This window comes from Carettochelys insculpta, chromosome 1 (assembly GCF_033958435.1).
Source record: "Carettochelys insculpta isolate YL-2023 chromosome 1, ASM3395843v1, whole genome shotgun sequence".
Lineage (NCBI taxonomy): Eukaryota > Metazoa > Chordata > Testudines > Carettochelyidae > Carettochelys > Carettochelys insculpta.
The window spans coordinates 145,804,482-145,822,298 of record NC_134137.1 but is presented as its reverse complement, the minus strand read 5'-3'; the positions used below and the strand labels follow the sequence as shown (position 1 = coordinate 145,822,298).

The window sequence follows — 17,817 nt, the reverse complement described above, 5'->3', positions numbered from 1 at the left end:
TATATCTAGAGTCCTACAAATCTGTGGATATCTGCTTCGACATCTGTGGAGCTTCTTTACATGTTGGAGGCAGATACGAAATTTGCATCCATAGAGCGCTCTAAGAATCAGGCTTTAGGTTGCAGGTTACCTGTATTGACTTGAGCCTGGGGGCAGGATGTATGGAAGATAAGCTAAAAGATGTAGTGTAAAATTTTCAGAAATAATATAGTTACTCGGTCCCCCAAGTCCCTCTGAGCTTCACTTACATGCATTCGGAAATTTTACTCATAATAGAAATTTGTTCAAAACATCTTAGCAAAAAGGAAACTGGTTTTCTGTTAAAAGGCTATGCTCGAGATTGGGGTAATAATTTATAAGAAATTTGGGGAAGATGGGAGATTTTCAAAAGCACAAAGTGAAGTTTGGCAAATATCTTCCTTATGTTGATTAAGTAAGCTGCTCCAGTTTTTTATTGATTTATCAGACTGAGTGCCCATTTATGATGAGAAAATGGGTTGAATGTTAGTTGGAGGGCTATATGTTAGTTGGAGGGCTATAAGGAAGATATAACTGAACATGGGGACATCTGGAAGATGGAGGGAGATGAGGTAATTAATGGGTGGAGGATAAAGCAATAACAACAAGAAGTCCTGTTGTTATAGACTATAGGCACGTTATAGACTAAGAGATTTTTTGGAGCATAAGATTTCGTGGACATCTGACAACATGAATCTGACAAAGTGGGTTTTTGCCCACAAAAGCTTATGCTCCAAAAAAAAAAAATCTGTTTGTCTATAAGGTGCCACGGGACTTCTCATTGTTTTTGCAGATACAGACTAACATGGTTAGCCCTCTGACACTTGTTACCATGATAAGGCAATGGGACTTCAGTGGGCCTAACATTTACAAAAATCAACAGAAAAACTTGACAACTAGCAAAATATGCCCTGTCATCACCCTGATCACTTTTCTTCTAGGTTGTATCTTTTGCCATTTTAGATTGTCCTCTCCTGTATTTAGAAGATGCCTAGCACACTTTAGCCAATTGAGCTTGTCTATGCAGGAAAAAGTCCTCGGTACCACTGTGCTCTAGCCACACCACATAATTTCTGGGAAGAAGGGGCCTCCGGAAGCTCCCCCCCCCCCAGGGGGCCACTCTGCTACACGGCGTTTTGGAGTCCAGAAGAACAGTCTTCCGGAGTCCAAATTACGTGACGTTATGCTAATGAGGCATGGGGAATTTGCATCCATGCCTCATTAGCATCTTTCACTTCCTTTTTTTATCATGCCACTTCTGAAGTAAGTGGCCTGTGTAGAAATGGCCAATGTCTTTTGTGTGCATTAGTTTAATGCACCTTTGAGATGTATAAGCTAAAGCACCTGAGGGCACTTTTAATGCTCAGAAGAATATTCACCTGAGGTGTTAGTGTGGAGTAGCTAGTATGTTTTAAATTCATACTCTGAGTAACTGTGCACTAACATCCCTATGTAGGCATACCCTTTATAATAAATTAAGTAAAGTTTACATTTGCATACAGACATGCATATGTATGCGTAAGGTATATATATTCAGCGATGATTGACTGAGCTAAGTCCTTGGAAGATGCTAAGGGCAGGGTGAGAGAAATCCTCCATGGTAGCTGGCTGTGATACCTCTCCAAGGAGGTAATTTACTAAGTGGCTTGAGTAGATGCCAGATCACTTAAAAGTGTTCCTTCCCATAAGGATGGAAGTCAAATAGGCTGATTCGTGCAGTTTCTTGGTCTGTCCATTGCGTCTTCCTTACATGGCCTTTGTCTGCAGCAAGAGGAGGTGATCTCAGAGCTGTGTTACCTTGCAAACCAGACCTGCACTTGTTCTTCTGTCAAGGTCCCTCAGTGCAGAGTCAGAAGTTGGACTTCGGCGACAGTTATGTTTGATAATCTAGTTGGAAGTCGGAGAAGAGAGTGGTTAATGCTTTGTTATTATTAGTGGAGTGGATAGAAAATGTGTATCCATGGATATCCCAGTACAACCAGGGCCTTAGGGATGGAGTTTAGAGCATGGAAAGCTGTTTCCAAGCTTGTGTACGGTGGTAACGATGGAAATTACAGGCCCAGGTTCTAAGCATGTAGGTAAGAGGCAAGAGAAGGCTACACAGTGTTTTTTGTGTGTTTGAATATTGGTGGTCAAAAATATGTGTTTCACCCAAAAAATTAGCAGGGCTTGATCAAATGATTATGGTTCCTGCAAAGTACAGTTGAAACTTAAAACCACGCTGGGCAAATTCATGTCCTCAGGGATCCCCAATCATCAGGGTTTTTGCTCCAATCGGCAAATAATTGTTTTTATTAAAATCCTTTGGTTTGCACTGCGTATAGAATTCTTGTGTGCCTTTGCCTTTAGTATGAATTAAGACATTTTTGTATTTCACAAAACATTTTATATGCATTATTAAGCAGAATATATTTTAAAACAAACTATTAAGTGTTGGTTGGATTAAAAACATGGACTAGTGGTATCACCAAAAACCAGCAATAAGAGTTCCAGTCTGAACACATCACTGGGAAAGTCTCACTCTTTGGCCTTGAATCTCACTCTTGAGGAAGCGGGAATGTGTGTGAATCTCACTTTAATGACAGCCAAGCTTTGGCATCCCTGCCTGAAGGTGTTCACAGTGGATGAATCCTAGTTGATTCATTAACCAATGAAGGAAGAGAAAAGATGGCTATGCTTATGTTCATGTTAAAAATGTGCTAAACATGGTTGTGTAACAACAGTTCTATTTTCATCATGTTGCAACAAGATATGGTTGTTTGGTATCTTTTGTCTTACATGTCAGCTGGTGTAAATCCACCTAGCTCCATTGTCTCCAATTTGATGCACTTCAGATTGCACCTGCTAAGATTTATAGACTATAAAGACATAAATTACCATTGTAAACATCTAGTTTCAGCTGAAGTAACTGGACCATTATTTTTAATTTGGTCAAGAACTAAAGGGATTTTTTTCCGTGCCAATGCCACTAACATATCCACTTAGACTTTGTTCCCATTGTGAAATTTTAGTTTGAATTTCATGGCCAGCCCTGAAGAATATATGTATATTTCACTCTTATTGATTGACAGAAAAAACTACTCACTGTATCAGAATGAAATACTGGACTACAGAGAAATATTTTATGGCTATCACCAAAACTGGGAGACAGAATAGCTAAATCTGTTGCCTAGGTTTCCTAACTTAGTCAGTATTTATTGAATATGTAGCATTTCATATAGTAGAGTTACATCTATTTTAACACAAATTGATGAGGACCATTTAGACCAGTGGTACCCAAACTGGGGTCTGTGAGTGTATTGCAGGGGATCCATGGAAAAGATAAATAAAAATGATCTTAGAAATTAAATTTTAAATACATTGCAAAGTTACAATTAATTATTATTTTTAAATTAAATAGCTTACAGTAATGTTATTAATTGTTGTCCAAAAATCTATGTTGTGGCTTCCTTTTTCATTTAATGATGAGTACATAGCGGCTAAAACTGGCTTTGATGGGGGTTTGTGAACGGTTTGGGGCTCTGTGAACCACTTTGGGGATGACTGGGGATCTGCACTAGTGAAAAGGTTGGGTTTAGACAAATGTTTAGCAACTTCTTATTCAATATGCATAAACCAAATTCTGATACAGCCCATGAGGAGGAGAGGGGAGATGTTGGGAAGAGGTTGGTCTTGTTGGTGAAACACCGGCATAAACCCAAATAAGGCAATCAGCACTTATGGAAAGTAAGCTATGTATGGTAAAGAGTTCAGTACATTTCCTGCATGTTGAACTGATTGTGTAGGAAAACATGTACACTAAGTGCCATCAAATGCATGAAGGAACCAAACTTGGGAAAATCAAAGCTTACTTCCCCCTCCCCCTTTGTTCTTTAAGAATCCTAATGTTTTTGTAGCAATAGTAGGAAAATGTTTCCAGACAGGGGTGATGTGGAGGGTTTTTGATTTGCTTTGTTTTTTAATGCATAGATTGATTCTAACAAAACCAAGATGATATTTCAAAGGTCAGGACTGGTCAAGAATTGAATTTTTTAACAAAAGGGGTCTGTGTTGTTTGGAGTTTTTTAACCAACAAAAGAGTAGGGTATGTTTATTAAGGTATGCATATGATGCTTCATGTTTTTTCACTTGATTTCCTGTAGGGTGACTTCACTTGGAACAGTATGTCAGGGCGCAGCGTTCGGCTGAAGTCAGTTCCCGTTCAGAGCCTTTCGGAATTGGAGCGTGCCCGACTGCAGGAAGTGGCTTTTTATCAGTTGCAGCAGGACTGTGACCTAGGTTGTCAGATCACTATTCCCAAAGGTAAGGGCTGCATCAACCATTTCTGTTCAGGATGGTGAAAGTTCAAACATTTGTTTGGTAAAGCACAAACTCTATATGACAGAAATACAGGAAGAAAAGTAGAGTATTGTGGTCACTGCTTGGCATGATCATATATTATATTTTTCTTTGATCATAACAAACGTGTAAGTTAGTGATTTTTGAGTGCCTCAGTTTATGGATATCCAACCTGAGAGACCTTAAAACATCCTGGTTTTCGGGGGAATACTTAACATTAACTGAAGATCAGAGCCACTTAAGAAGTCTAAAACTGGGCACCCAAAGAGTGCCACATCCCAAATCACTTGTTACTTTTGAAAAATTGACCTGTTGGCATAACTTTTCCTTCAGGGAAAGGTGAGGATTTGAGAATCAAGATGTGGTGTTCTCTTGTAAACTGGTATTCTCATTACTGTGGGCCAGATTGAAAACCACTAGAAGATAATGGAAAGGCTTCAGTAGACGCTGAACTAGGCCCTCCATATCTGCACGTCTGTTCTTATCTGTCATTTCTTCATATTTGTCTGTACTTGTTTAAGAGATGAAAAGAAGCAGCTCAATTCGCACCTTTGGCTTTGTTTAGCTTGTGATGATGTTAATAGGTAAGGCAGCAACACATGCATAAGGATGCCATAGGACTACTTTTTTTGATATATCTGTAACCAAGAATATGGTCCCACTCCTGGTGGGGACTTTTCTGGCTTCTGCACTAGCTCAGTGAAATGAGCCAGCAAAAGTATCAGATCCTCTGCTCCCATTTCCTTTACCCAGAGGCCTCCATACCATGAGGGCTCCCCTTCCTCTCCCCTGTGTGTCAAAGTCCTCTTAACCCCAACGAGGCTGGTCCCAGGATTCCTGGGGTATTAATCCCCACACTGGTTGTGGTTGCTGAGGGCAGGGGCTAGGGTATCCCCCTTCTGGGGTTCTCTCTCCTCACTGGATGTTTCCCTGACCCACTGAGGACTACATGGTGTTCAAGCAAATACAATTTGTAAATAGTAGTTAATAATTTTAAAAAAAGAATAAGGAGAAAATGGAAAAAGTCAATGGAAAATGCTTCATTCCCCTTTATGGCATGGATACCTCGCAAACAGTGTCCTGGGAGGGTAAGGGCAGCCTGTTCTTTGTAGGTCTCAGACCTCCTTCTCAGGGCCTGGTATGGGTTGCAGGGGTGCTGTAGGTGAGACACTGGTTGTGGGTGGAAGGACCCTTCCCCGCCAGTGTCAGCCCCTCCCCTGTTGGGGTTTTGATCCCTTTCCAAGTCTGGCCTGTGAGTCCTTTTTGCTGGTGGTATACTCCTGCACTGGGCCCTCTGCACAGGGTTCCGCTTCTTCTCCCCTGCTGCTCACCACTCCCAGCTCCAGACTGCTTCAGCCCCAGCTCCTGAGCTGCTTGTCTGGCCCCTCTGGCTCTGTGGCAGCAGTTCTTCCAGCATGACTCTGCCCGCTGCACTGGCTCCCAGGCAGAGTACCCTCTGTATTGGCTCCAGGTCTTTGCTCTTTCCCGTGGTTCCTGGGCTGTGCTCTCCTGCTCAGCTCAGGCACACGTCTCCTTAGCACAGCCCCATTCTGTCACCACAGGCAGATCCAGCTCACACAGACAGCTGGATTCCCATGGCCTGCTGACTCCCTTGCTGGCTTACCCATCCTGTCAGTCAGGTTGACCTGGAGTTTTGGCCTCTTCCCATTGTTCCTGGCCACTGTCAGTCTCAGGGTCCTGATTTTTTTTCATGGGCCCTCCCCTTTCTTCTGGTACTGGGGCTAGCCAGTCCCCACCCCTCAAAAAACCTCAAAAACAAACAAACAAACAAACAAACAAACAAACAAACAAAACAAAAACAAAAAATCAACAATGAGTTTTAGTTAGGGGCTAACAGTCCCCTTGCACATCAGAGCTGGTTGAAGTTAAACAAAACACAAAATGCCAGTTCTGAATAAAAATAATAAATTGTCTATGAATGAAATAGAAGGCTCTAGCCTGGTTGTTCTTAAAATCTAGTAGAATATGTCCCAAGTCCCTGCCAAGTTCATAAAGCCATAATTGCCAGCAACATCAGAGAAACTGTTGCATGAGTTTGTAGTCAGATGGATGCAGTCAGCCTCTCTGAGTACCACTACAGTACCTGTTCCCCCTCAGAAAAAAAGATTTAATGGGTATAACTTCAGTTTTACAGACCAGTCGAGTGACAACACCACCGCTGCAGTACAATTTGTCTTCAATTCAAGTGAAGGTGGCTGGGCACTGTGTCCACCACCATGACAGGGAACACTGCCCTGATCTCAAAAATGAAGCCACAGATACCCCTGCCACCAACCCCCACACAACTACTTCTGAGTACACACACCACACCAGCACCCCTCACAACCCTGTCCTTGTACACATGCCCCATCCTGAATCCCTGCACACCCCTCCAGTAACCCCCCTCTCAGTTCATTCACACCCAGACACACACACATCCCTCCAGCACATTCCCCTCCTTGCCCATACCCTCTCCTTCAGAGCTCCCTCCCCAGCAGTGTCTTCTTTTTGGGAACTTGAAATATGATAACCCATATGGGAAACCATAAATATTAGTAATAGGCCCTGGGTATTGTGTGTTTTTGTTGAACCGGGGTGCAAAGTCTCTCCCTTGAATCTGGACCTTGACTAACAAGTTTGGAGCTTGACAAAAAAAATTGACTACTCCTGCAGTGGAACTTCCCTGTTCGGCAAAGCACTTGCTAAAAGATAAAAATGACCTTTAAGTGTTTTGCTAAATATGAATGGGCTTGAGCATGTGTTTAGCCATTTTCCTAAATTGGGGCCCTGCAGGTATTGGAAGTATGATGAAGTAGAAGAGATGTAACGGAGGAGTGGAGACAGCTAAGCACAAAATCATTTTAAAGTGCATGAGTGTGAAAGAATCTTAACCAACTAAAAGGAACCATCAGTGGTGGACAATTATCCACAATGCGTTTGGAAAGGAAAATGCAATAAAAATGATGAAGTTAACCAAGCATATACCAAGGCAGTTAAGGCTTGCAGAACAAAATTTATATTAAGACAGCAAAATGCTTACCTGATAACCAGTGTATTAAGGAGAATAAAAATAAAATACCTTTAGAAATATAAGTGGGCATGGAAACACTAGAATATGATTTGGTAGACTGTATTTTCCTTGAGGTATGACTTTGTCTTTTTATGTGCAGTCCCAGCACAAAGGAGCTTCAAACTTAAAGGGGAGCTAAGGCCATAGAGGTAGCATGTAGCAATGGATGGAGAGAGAACAAGCCCATTAGTACATTAGGAGGGAAATGAAATTGATGCTAATTTTAAAACTATCCAGGTATGTATAAAGCAGCCATTAGTATGCTGAGCACAAATGGCTAAGGCATTGAAATACTTTTTGTAATTGGTCTTTAACAAGGTAAGTAAGGAGGAAATATTGGACAATTAGGAACTAATGAAGCTTGTGTAATGCAGCTGCTGAAAAACAGTGGAGAGGATCCTGGAAAAATGAATACTGTGCACATACTCGTAAATCTGAATGATGTGCATTCTCAGGCATTATGGAAATTGCATCGAAGCACTCAGTGTGTGTGTGTGTGAGAGAGAGAGAGAGAGAGTTCAAAACTGAAGAGAAGGTACTTTAGTTAGATTTTAGTAAAAGAATTGAAAGTAATAAAAATCAAATAAATTTTATTTGACTTGTATGTGAGCATTGTCACATGGATTGAAGGCCTGTAAATTAATGCCAGTTATATCTGCCAATATCTTGAGTTGGGGGAAAGTTAAATTGGAGACTACTTGATTCAGGTGTTAAGGTTTTTTGTTTCTCCTTTCTTTGATGAAGCAAGCTGCAAAGAAACAATATATCAACCTCATTAGCCTGGATTTTCGGTTCTATTGATCTTCTACTTCTACTTTAAATATATACATTTTTGAATTGAAGAAACTTTGCAGGGACTTGAATTCCGGAAAACTGAGTTTGTGCTGTTGTGCCTCAGAGAGGGAGCTCCAGGATGTATTGCAGCTGACGTGGACATAGCCCCTCCTCAAATTCTATGAATGAGCAATCACTGTGCCCCCATGTAAGATTGTGTGGTTTCAGCTGCCCTCTGGGACTAGCCATCTCTACTGGTGTTGCTTGCGAGGATAAAAGCCTGGCTCTTCACTCCCTCTTTGCTCTTTCCTTTGCCCCACTGTACTTTAAGAAGTATGATACGCCCTCTGCACATGCACCACTCAGTGCCAGGCACAAAATTGGAGCATTCTTGGGTCTGATCCAATGCCCACTGCAGTGAGTGAGAGTCTTTCCATTTACTTCACTGGCACTTGATCATTTTTTTTTCTTTTGGGCCATGTGAAAATGACCTGGTATCAAAAATACTTTATTCTTATACTTTCGTTTTCCTCTGTGCCATTGATTCTTCTCTAAAGTAAATCTGTGAAATCACAATTAGGAAGTGTTTTGTTTATAGTCTACAAACAATACTGTGGAATGAATAATAATTGATGTTTTCACAAAGTTGCGTGTAGAGTCAGATGAATAAGTCCCTTGGCTGCCCCAAAATTGCTCCATTATATTTCTTATTTGCAACATGACTTCATGCCATAATCACACAGGAAACATAACAACACAGTAAACATCTTGGTGCAGATAGACAAATTGTGTTATTACCATGATAACAATCCAGTTGTCTGTAGTCAGTTTTGAAATTCCATGTTGCAAAATGAAAGAGGCATCCCAGGAGACAAAAGTCACCCTCTCTGTGCCTCTATGCAGCAAAATAAAAACAAATGTAGCCCACTTTCCATCACATACAGTGTTCCTGTCAGTAATCTGGAGATGAACTGATTCAACTATTGGTTTGTGGATTAAAAAAGTTTTGTATAGTAGTGTACAAATAGGGCCTTCAATCCCACAGATCTGCCAGCAGGGAATCTGCCCCCAGGCAAAGTGCAGAGCAAGGGGGTTCACAGTGGGTATAAAGCAGTGATCATTAGAACCAGCTCAAGCAGTTTTAGACATTCTTATTAGACCATTCAGTTGGTGTCACTGGCTGCAATGCCCAAATTTAGTGGTTTACCTTCTCCCTTCACTTTGTCAAAAGGAATATGGACAGAACATATCTCTTTTTGTCCACCTCTGGTCTCTTTCAACACTTTTCCACTTGCACATAGAAAGTGCCACATAGAGTTCTTACTGCTACCACACAACAAAAATCCCAAGACTGCTTTTGTAAAGTGTTTGACTTTTGGATTCAAAAATTAGCATTTATACACGATCTGCAGAGCACAATGAATTAATGAGCTGCTAACTAATATATCTGAAATAGTTGTTGTTAGTGAAGAATTTTTATAACGGAGAAAGCTTTGGATTCTTTGACTATGGGATGTTGTTCCAGGAATAAGGATTGCTAGGAAGAGATAGGATCCACCTAACAAAGAGAGAGAAGAGCATCTTCTTAGGCCGGCTTGTTAAGCTAATGAGGAGGACTTTAAACTAGGTTCTGCTGTGGATGGTGAGCTAAGCCCAGAGGAAAGTGGGACATGGTGAGGAAATACAAAGAGGAGGTTTCCACAAAGGAAGCCTCCGAATCCCTGCTGAGAAAGTAGGGTAGTCAGCTAGTTATGTGGCTGGCAAGAAGCCTGTGAAACAATCAGGAAGAACTGATAGAACTGGTGCAGTCAAGGAACTAGGATGTGATTGTAATAACAGAGACTTCGCGGTGTAAGTCACATGTCTAACTTCTGGTGTAAGTCACAAGTCACGGATGGGTATAAACAGACGAGGGAGAAAAGGTGAAGAGAGCAGTAAGAGAGTGTAAGAGAGCAGTGTGATTACTTAGGGCTCCAGTATGAAACTAGAGAAGAGCCTCCTGAGAGACTTTAGGTTAACATTAGACGTGAGAGTGACAAGAGTGATGGCATGGTGGGCATCTCTTGTAGACCAGTAGACCAAGAAGATGAAGTAGACTAGGCTTTCTTCAGGCAACTCACAGGGGTTTCCAGATCACTAGCCCTGGTTCTCATAGATAACAGAGGGGTAGCTGTATTAGTCTGTATCCGCAAAAACAACAAGAAGTCCTGTGGCGCCTTACAGACTAAGAGATATTTTTGAGCCTAAGCTTTTTTCGGAGAAGACAAAGTGGGTCTTTGCCCATGAAAGCTTAAGCTCAAAAATATCTGTTAGTCTATAAGGTGCAACAGGACTTCTTGTGGTTTTCATAGAGGTCTTCAGTCACCCTGACATGTGCTGGAAGAACAATACAGTTTTGTACAGACAATCTAGGAAGTTTTATGGAGAGCGTTGAGGGCAACTTCTTAGTGCAAGTGCTGGAGGAATCAACTAGGAGTCGTGCACCTCATGACATGCTGCTCACAATGAGGATAAATGTGGTAAGGGAAGCAGAAGTAGGTAGCAACCTGGGAGGCAGTGACCACGACAGTAGTTGAGGTTAGGCCGCTGACAAAAGGAAGAAAGGACAGCAGGAGGACATGGATCATGGACTGCAGAAAAGCAGACTTTGACTCCTCCAGGGAACTGATGGGCACGATCCCCTGGAAGGCTAGTATGAGAGGGAAAAGAATTCAGGTGAGCTGACTGTATTTTAAAGAGCAGGAACAACCCATCCCAATGTGCAAAAATAATAGCAAATATGAAAGGCGACCAGTTTAGCTTACAAAGTAAATTTTTGGTGAACTTAAACACAAAAAGAAAAGCTTACAAGAAATGAAAATTTTGACAGATGACTAGGAAGAAGTATAAAAACAAGATAAAGGATAAGGATAACAAAAAGGGTTTCTATAGGTATAGTAGCAATAAGGAGAAGGTCAAGGAAAGTGTGGGAACCTTACTGAATGGGGAAGGCAGCCTAAGAACAGATGAAGTGGAAAGAGCTGAAATACCCAATGCTTTTTTTTTGCCTCCATCTTCACAGATGTGGTCAGCTCCCAGAGTGCTTCAGTTGGCAGCACAATATGGGGAGCAGGTGAACAGCCCTCAGTAGTGAAAAAAACAGGTTAAGGACTATTTAGAAAAGTTGAACATGCACAGGTCTTTTGGGCTGGATCTCGTGCAGGAGCAGGAGGAAGGTGGTCAGCAACAGTCAACATGGATACACCAAGGGCAAGGCGTTCCAGATCATCTTCTATGATGAGATAACTGAATCTGTGGATATGGAAAAAGCAGTGGATGTGATATACCTTACTTTAGCAAAGCTTTTGATATGGTCTTCCATAGTATTCTTGCTGGCAAGTTAAGGACGTATGGTCTGGAAGAATGAATTACAAGATGGATAGATAACTGGCCAGATTGTTGGGCTCAACACATAGCTCACAGCTGGTATTAAGTGGAGTGCTTCCAAGGGTCAATCCTGGGGCCAGTTTTCTTCAACATCTTCATTAATGATCTGGATGAAGGGGTGGATTTCACTCTCAGCAAGTTCTTGGAAGACACTTAGCTGGGAAGAGAGGCTGGGGACTGAGTGGCTAGGCAGTAGTTGTGCAGGAAAATACCAGGGGATTACAGCAGATGAGAAGCTGGATTTGGCAACTGTGTGCCCTTGCTACCAAGAAGGATAATGACACATTGTGCTGCATAAGTAAGAGCACTGCCAGCAGATCAAGGGAAGTGATTATTCTCATCTATTCAGCACTGGTGAGGCCCTATCTGTAGTATTGCATCCAGTTTTGGGGCTGCCTTCCCTGCTATAGAAAGAATGTGGACAAATTGGAGAGCGTACAGTGGAGAGCAACAAAAATGATTAGGGGGATGTGACACATTACTTATGAGCAGAGGCTGGGGGAACAGGGCTTATTAAGTCACATGAACAGAAAATGTGCAAGTGGGGTGGAGATTTGATAGCAGCTTTCAATTATCTGGACCTGGGGGTTCTAAAGAGGATGGAAAGAGAGGTGGGGGAGGTGTAGGCTGGATATTAGGAAAACACTATTTCATTGGGAGGATGGTGAAGCACTTGAATTGTTATTTAGGAAGATGATGGAGTCTCCATTCGTAGAGGTTTTTAAGGTCAAACTTGACAAATCTCTGCCTGGAATGATTTAGTTGCGATGGTCCTGGCTTGAGCTGGGGGTTGGATTAGATGACCTCCTGAGGTCTCTTCCAACCCTCATCTTCTATGATTCTGTGATTTTGTAACTTAGAAAGCTCAGTCTGTTCAGTTTAAATAAAGAGGAAGATTAAGAGGTGACTTGGTTGTAATCACCTTTTGAGGTGAGATAGTATTGCACTCTTTAAATCTAGCAGGGAAGGCAAGAACTGATGGCAGGAAGCAGAAACATATGAATTCCAAGTAGAAACAAGGCATACATTTTTAACGGTGACGCTACACTTATTTGCATATTCACTCGCCGGCAGAGGCTGCTGCTGGCTGAAACAAAGCAGTGTAAACGTAGGTCTGCCAGTGAAACACCCCACTTTTTCAGCAGCCTTTTATGCCTGGAAAAAATGAGGCACGAAAGGCTGCCAACAAAGCGGGGTTTTGCCGGCAGAACCATGTTTACACTTCTTTTTTTCTGTCAGCAGCAGTCTCTGCCAGCAAGCAAATATGCAAATGAGCATCTATTTGCATTTTCAAGACCCTCCATTTGCATATTGCTGCCAGCAGGTCCAGTCAGTGTAAATGTCGCCTAACAGTATAGCGATTAATCATTGGGACAAATTACCAAGGGAAATCGTTGCTTTTGCATCTTTCGATGTCATCAGAGTGCCTTTCTTGAAGATATTCTGTATTCAGACACAACTTCTTGATCTCAGTACCTCGGTGTCCTGGGGAAATTTAATGTCCTGTCTTGTAAAAGTGGTCAGCATAGACAATTTAATGGTCTTGTCTTATTTAAATTCCATGAATCTATGGGTCTTGATGGCAGATAGGACTAATTCTCCCAATCATCATCAAATTACTATGCAAACTAGATGAATCTCATGGCTCTTTCCTTTGAGATGTTGGGTGGAGTGTCAGAGAGAGGAAACAGGTTGTTTCCACAGTTGTGCACAGGGGAGGTTAAGGTAATGGAGCGGCTTCCTTTTAAAGAATAGAGAGGAATTTACAGCATGCTCAAGAGAGTGCTGCAAAGAAGGATGACTCATACTGGTTTTTCAGGGAACAGCTTAAGTGAATATCATCATAGATCTCCTAAGTAACATGAAGCACCTTGCATTTCTCCACACCACACACCACTGGGATGTGATCTAGTTCACACTAGTCTTTCAGCCCATCCCAGTAGGGCTGACCAATGGCTGTGAGACAGTGACAGCAAAAGAGCTGAGAACTGAATAAGTATGGCGAGCACATGGCTTTGTGACTTCTAAAAGTGGTCCCTCTGTGTGGGAATTTAGCTGTATGAGCAGGCTAGTGGGGAGACATTTGTACTGCTTTTGTCAATTCTTTATAGTTCTATGGCTACGTCTACACGTGAAGCCTACATCGAAGTAGCCTATTTCGATGTGGCGACATCGAAATAGGCTATTTCGATGAATAACGTCTACACGTCCTCCAGGGCTGGCAACGTCGATGTTCAACATTGATGTTGCGCAGCACCACATCGAAATAGGCGCAGCGAGGGAACGTCTACACGCCACAGTAGCACACATCGAAATAAGGGTGCCAGGCACAGCTGCAGACAAGGTCACAGGGTGGACTCAACAGCCAGCCGCTCCCTTAAAGGGCCCCTCCCAGACACACTTGCACTAAACAGCACAAGATACACAGAGCCGACAACGACTTGCAGACCCTGTGCATGCAGCATGAATCCCCCGCTGCAGCAGCAGCAGCCAGAAGCCCTGGGCTAAGGGCTGCTGCACACGGTGACCATAGAGCCCCGCACGGGCTGGAGAGACAGCGTCTCTCAACCCCCCAGCTGATGGCTGCCATGGAGGACCCCACAATGTCGACGTTGCGGGACGCGGATCGTCTACACAGTCCCTACTTCGACGTTGAACGTCGAAGTAGGGCGCTATTCCGATCCCCTCATGAGGTTAGCAACTTCAATGTCTCGCCGCCTAACGTCGAAGTTAACTTCGAAATAGCGCACGACGCGTGTAGCCGCGACGGGTGCTATTTCGAAGTTAGTGCCGCTACTTCGAAGTAGCGTGCACGTGTAGACACAGCTTATGTGGCACATTTCACATTTCAAAACCCACTTTAGAATAAAAAAACATTCACACAAGGACAGCATTTTGTATATTAGTTTTAATTTATGACTAGTTCTGACAGCTTGAGGCAGCCTATGATTATTGTATAGAGCTGGAAAAAAGTTCTTTTTATATATGCCTAGAGTGTGGTTGTTGCTTTCAATCTGGAGCTGAGCATGCAGTAATGCCATGTGCTTTTGTAGCAGGACAGCTGAAATGACACTGCTGAAGGTCTAGGACATGCCTTTGTCCTAGGAATCTGTAGATTGATAGTGAAATATAAGCAGATAGATTCATCATTTTTCTGTGCTCTAAATAAGTTTGTGTTACATTGTGATAGGCAATTTTTTCTTCTCATTATTATTTGTATTGCAGTAGCATCTAGGTGACCCAATCCTGGATGAAGGCCTCATACAAATAAATTGCAAAGAAGATGGCTCCAGTTCCAAACAGTTGCAATCTAAATATAAGAGACAACAGATAGATACAGACAGACAGATGGGAGAGGACAAGCAAACAGTATTGACTAGTGCAGTAGGCAGTGGCTTACCTTCTGTGAAGTTTTTGCAAGTGTCACAGAAAAGGAGAGTTCAAGACTGTTCTCTACTCTGATACTCCAAGTGCAGGAGGTGTGGGTCTACAAGAAACCTTAAAAATACCTTGCCTCTATAGGCTTCTGTTTAAAAGGTTCCCAAGGTCACAGAGCTGCCACCACCCAAATGAGAAAATCCCTCTTTCGAATCCAGGAAGACACAGTTGGGATGCCTCCCCGTGGGGTGACCCCAAAGCCTTAAACTCCCTTAGTAGAGCATTTGAAAGCAAAGAGGAAGGGTTTAAGCTGCAGTGTGGTAGCTGACCTGTCAATCTTAGGTATGGTATACACAGATACTCCTCGAGGATACGCGAATCAAATCATTTCCTGAAAAAGTGGTGATCAATTAACAAAACAAAAGATATATGTGATAAAACATACGTGGTTGCTCGGTGTTACAGAGCAACTAAAAAAAGGTGGATTAAAGCACAAGGAATTGTTTACCTGGGATTCAGTTTAAAAGTTACAGAATGGGGGGTACATCAGCCAGCTGGAGAAGTCTCACATCAAACCCAAACAAAAAGTATGCTGATCATGTCTGACTAAACATTTCCTTTCTACTTATATATCTGTATGACCAGATTTCCCTGAGGTCTGGATATTTACTGATTTGCCCAATCATGCTTGGGCTTAAAGCATCTTTGTTTCTCTCTCCTCTGGCCACTTAAAAAAAAAAAAAAAAAAAAAAGCCCTCTCAGCCGGCAACTACTTCAGTTCAGAAATCCCCCTCTCTCTTCCCACTTGTTCACCTGGCTGCCTGCCATCAGAGAACCCACACTCTCTGAGTTTAACCCTTTGCAAGCATTCATTCATGACAGCAAAGTATAACGTTGGTGATGTGTTTATGGATGTTTATTAGAGTCCTGTTCAGAATGGAAATACCACCCCTTAAACAAAATGCTTGTTTTTGAAAACATATCAGGTTCATTCATGGATTTGCTTTGTAATAACTTATTTAAAATAGACGTTATAGTGGAAACTTGTATTCCAGCGAGGTTAAGATTGAGAATGGGGATGTTATTCAGAGATCCTGATATTCAGGTGATATTTGGACTCCACATCTTACACTGTTACCTCTTCAGACACAACTTCCTCAATCACCAGCAACCCACTCCTGCCTGTGGGCCAGAGAAGCCATTCCTTACCTGTGATGCCTTACTTTGTTTTTCTTTTTCAGTTTTGAGGTAGGAGGTGCAGTTCTCAAATGGTAGCCCACAACCCCTGCCTTTCTTATTGGTTCAACATAAGGATCAGTCCTGAAAGCACTTTTGGCCGTGATGGCTTGATATGGCCACTGACCCTCCCATTTCCAGGCAGGTTCTGCTGGCCAAGAAACACTACTACTTTTTTAACTGCCGTACTGGTTCTAGAGCAGAAATGCCCCCTGGACTCTTGCTCACAGTTGTTAGTGAAAAGACTAGTTCACTAAGGGTGTATCTACACTTGCATTCCTCTTTCGAAAGAGGTATGCAAATGAGGTAAAATGAAAATGCAAATGGTGTAAATTTGCCTATTTGACACCTTATTTGCATATTCTAATTTCAAAAGAGCGTCTTTCTAAAGAAGGAAGCCAGTGTAGATGAATCCTTCTTCCCATTAAATAAAGGGAAGAAGGATTCTTTCGACGATGGGTTTACTTTCAAAAGATCAGCGTCTACACTGGCTTTCTTCTTTTGAAAGAAGCTCTTTTGAAATTATAATATGCAAATGAGGTGTCAAATATGCAATTTTGTGCCTCATTTGCATTTTCAATTTAGCTCATTTGCATGCCTCTTTCAAAAGAGGAATGCAAGTGTAGACACGCCCCCCATAGTCAACTGTTGCCCAGCTAGTGGACCTTTTGGGCCAGAGGAGAGATAGTCCAAAAACATGTGGAACTGATTTGCGGGCCACTAAACAGAACTCCTAGAAGGTTTCTAATATAATAAAGGTTTCCAGTGCTTATGGGTAAGGAGGATCCTGGAGTCTAGAGTAGGAGAAAGAGTCTCTTATAGCACTTTGTGGGAAGTGAAAGGATGAACAACTTATTGACCTGTGCATTTTTTCCAATTATTTAGAAACTCTTTTACCTTAAACAGTCCAAAATTTGGGTCATCTAGAAGAAATTATTTTTGAGTGACAAAAACTCAGTAACCTTATGTTAGTGTTTTCATTAAACTCCCTCTTTAAATGCAGAGGCATTTAAAAAATGAAATCTGGCTCAAAACATGTAAAACACCCTATAGTTACCTAAAAATCTTTGTGTTTTTGTGCACTATGTGGCATTTCAAAAACTAGATTCACTCAGCTTGCAGTTTATACCAATAGAAAAGACTTTCAGAAGGTGGTTAATTCAAATGCATAATTATTCATTATTATTAACAATCCACTATAATTCTAAGATTATAGACTAATAATTTAAAATTGGGTATATCTATCTTGTATTTGAGTTATTATATTGATCCTTAAGTATAATTGGAGATGTATACCTCCTAGAGCTGGAAGGGACCTTGGGAGGTCATCTAGGCCAGTCTTCTGCCCTCCATCCCTAAATGGCCTCCTCAGGGGTTAAATTCACAACCCCATGCTTAGCAGGCCAATGGGCAAACCACTGAGCTATCTTGTTGTTGCTGTTTTTTGGAGCTTCCTTTTTACAAGGGAAGCATTATAGTGAATGTTTTTGGCCCAGTCTTCTAGCAAATCAAATATTTAGGTGTTTAACTCCACCTTTTTACACACTTAAGGATCAATATAATCACTCAAATACAAG

The 17,817-nt window shown here is 41.9% G+C and overlaps 1 protein-coding gene across 3 annotated transcripts in view; it reads left to right on the top strand.

Moving 5' to 3' along the window:
• Positions 1–17,817, top strand: part of ARHGAP6 (Rho GTPase activating protein 6) — a 479,646-nt gene that overhangs the window by 374,365 nt on the left and 87,464 nt on the right. For all 3 annotated transcript variants that reach the window (XM_074992808.1, XM_074992819.1, XM_074992830.1), the window contains exon 2: positions 4,161–4,320. In XM_074992808.1, coding sequence (XP_074848909.1) covers positions 4,161–4,320 — 160 coding nt within the window. The remainder of the gene's footprint in view (positions 1–4,160; positions 4,321–17,817) is intronic.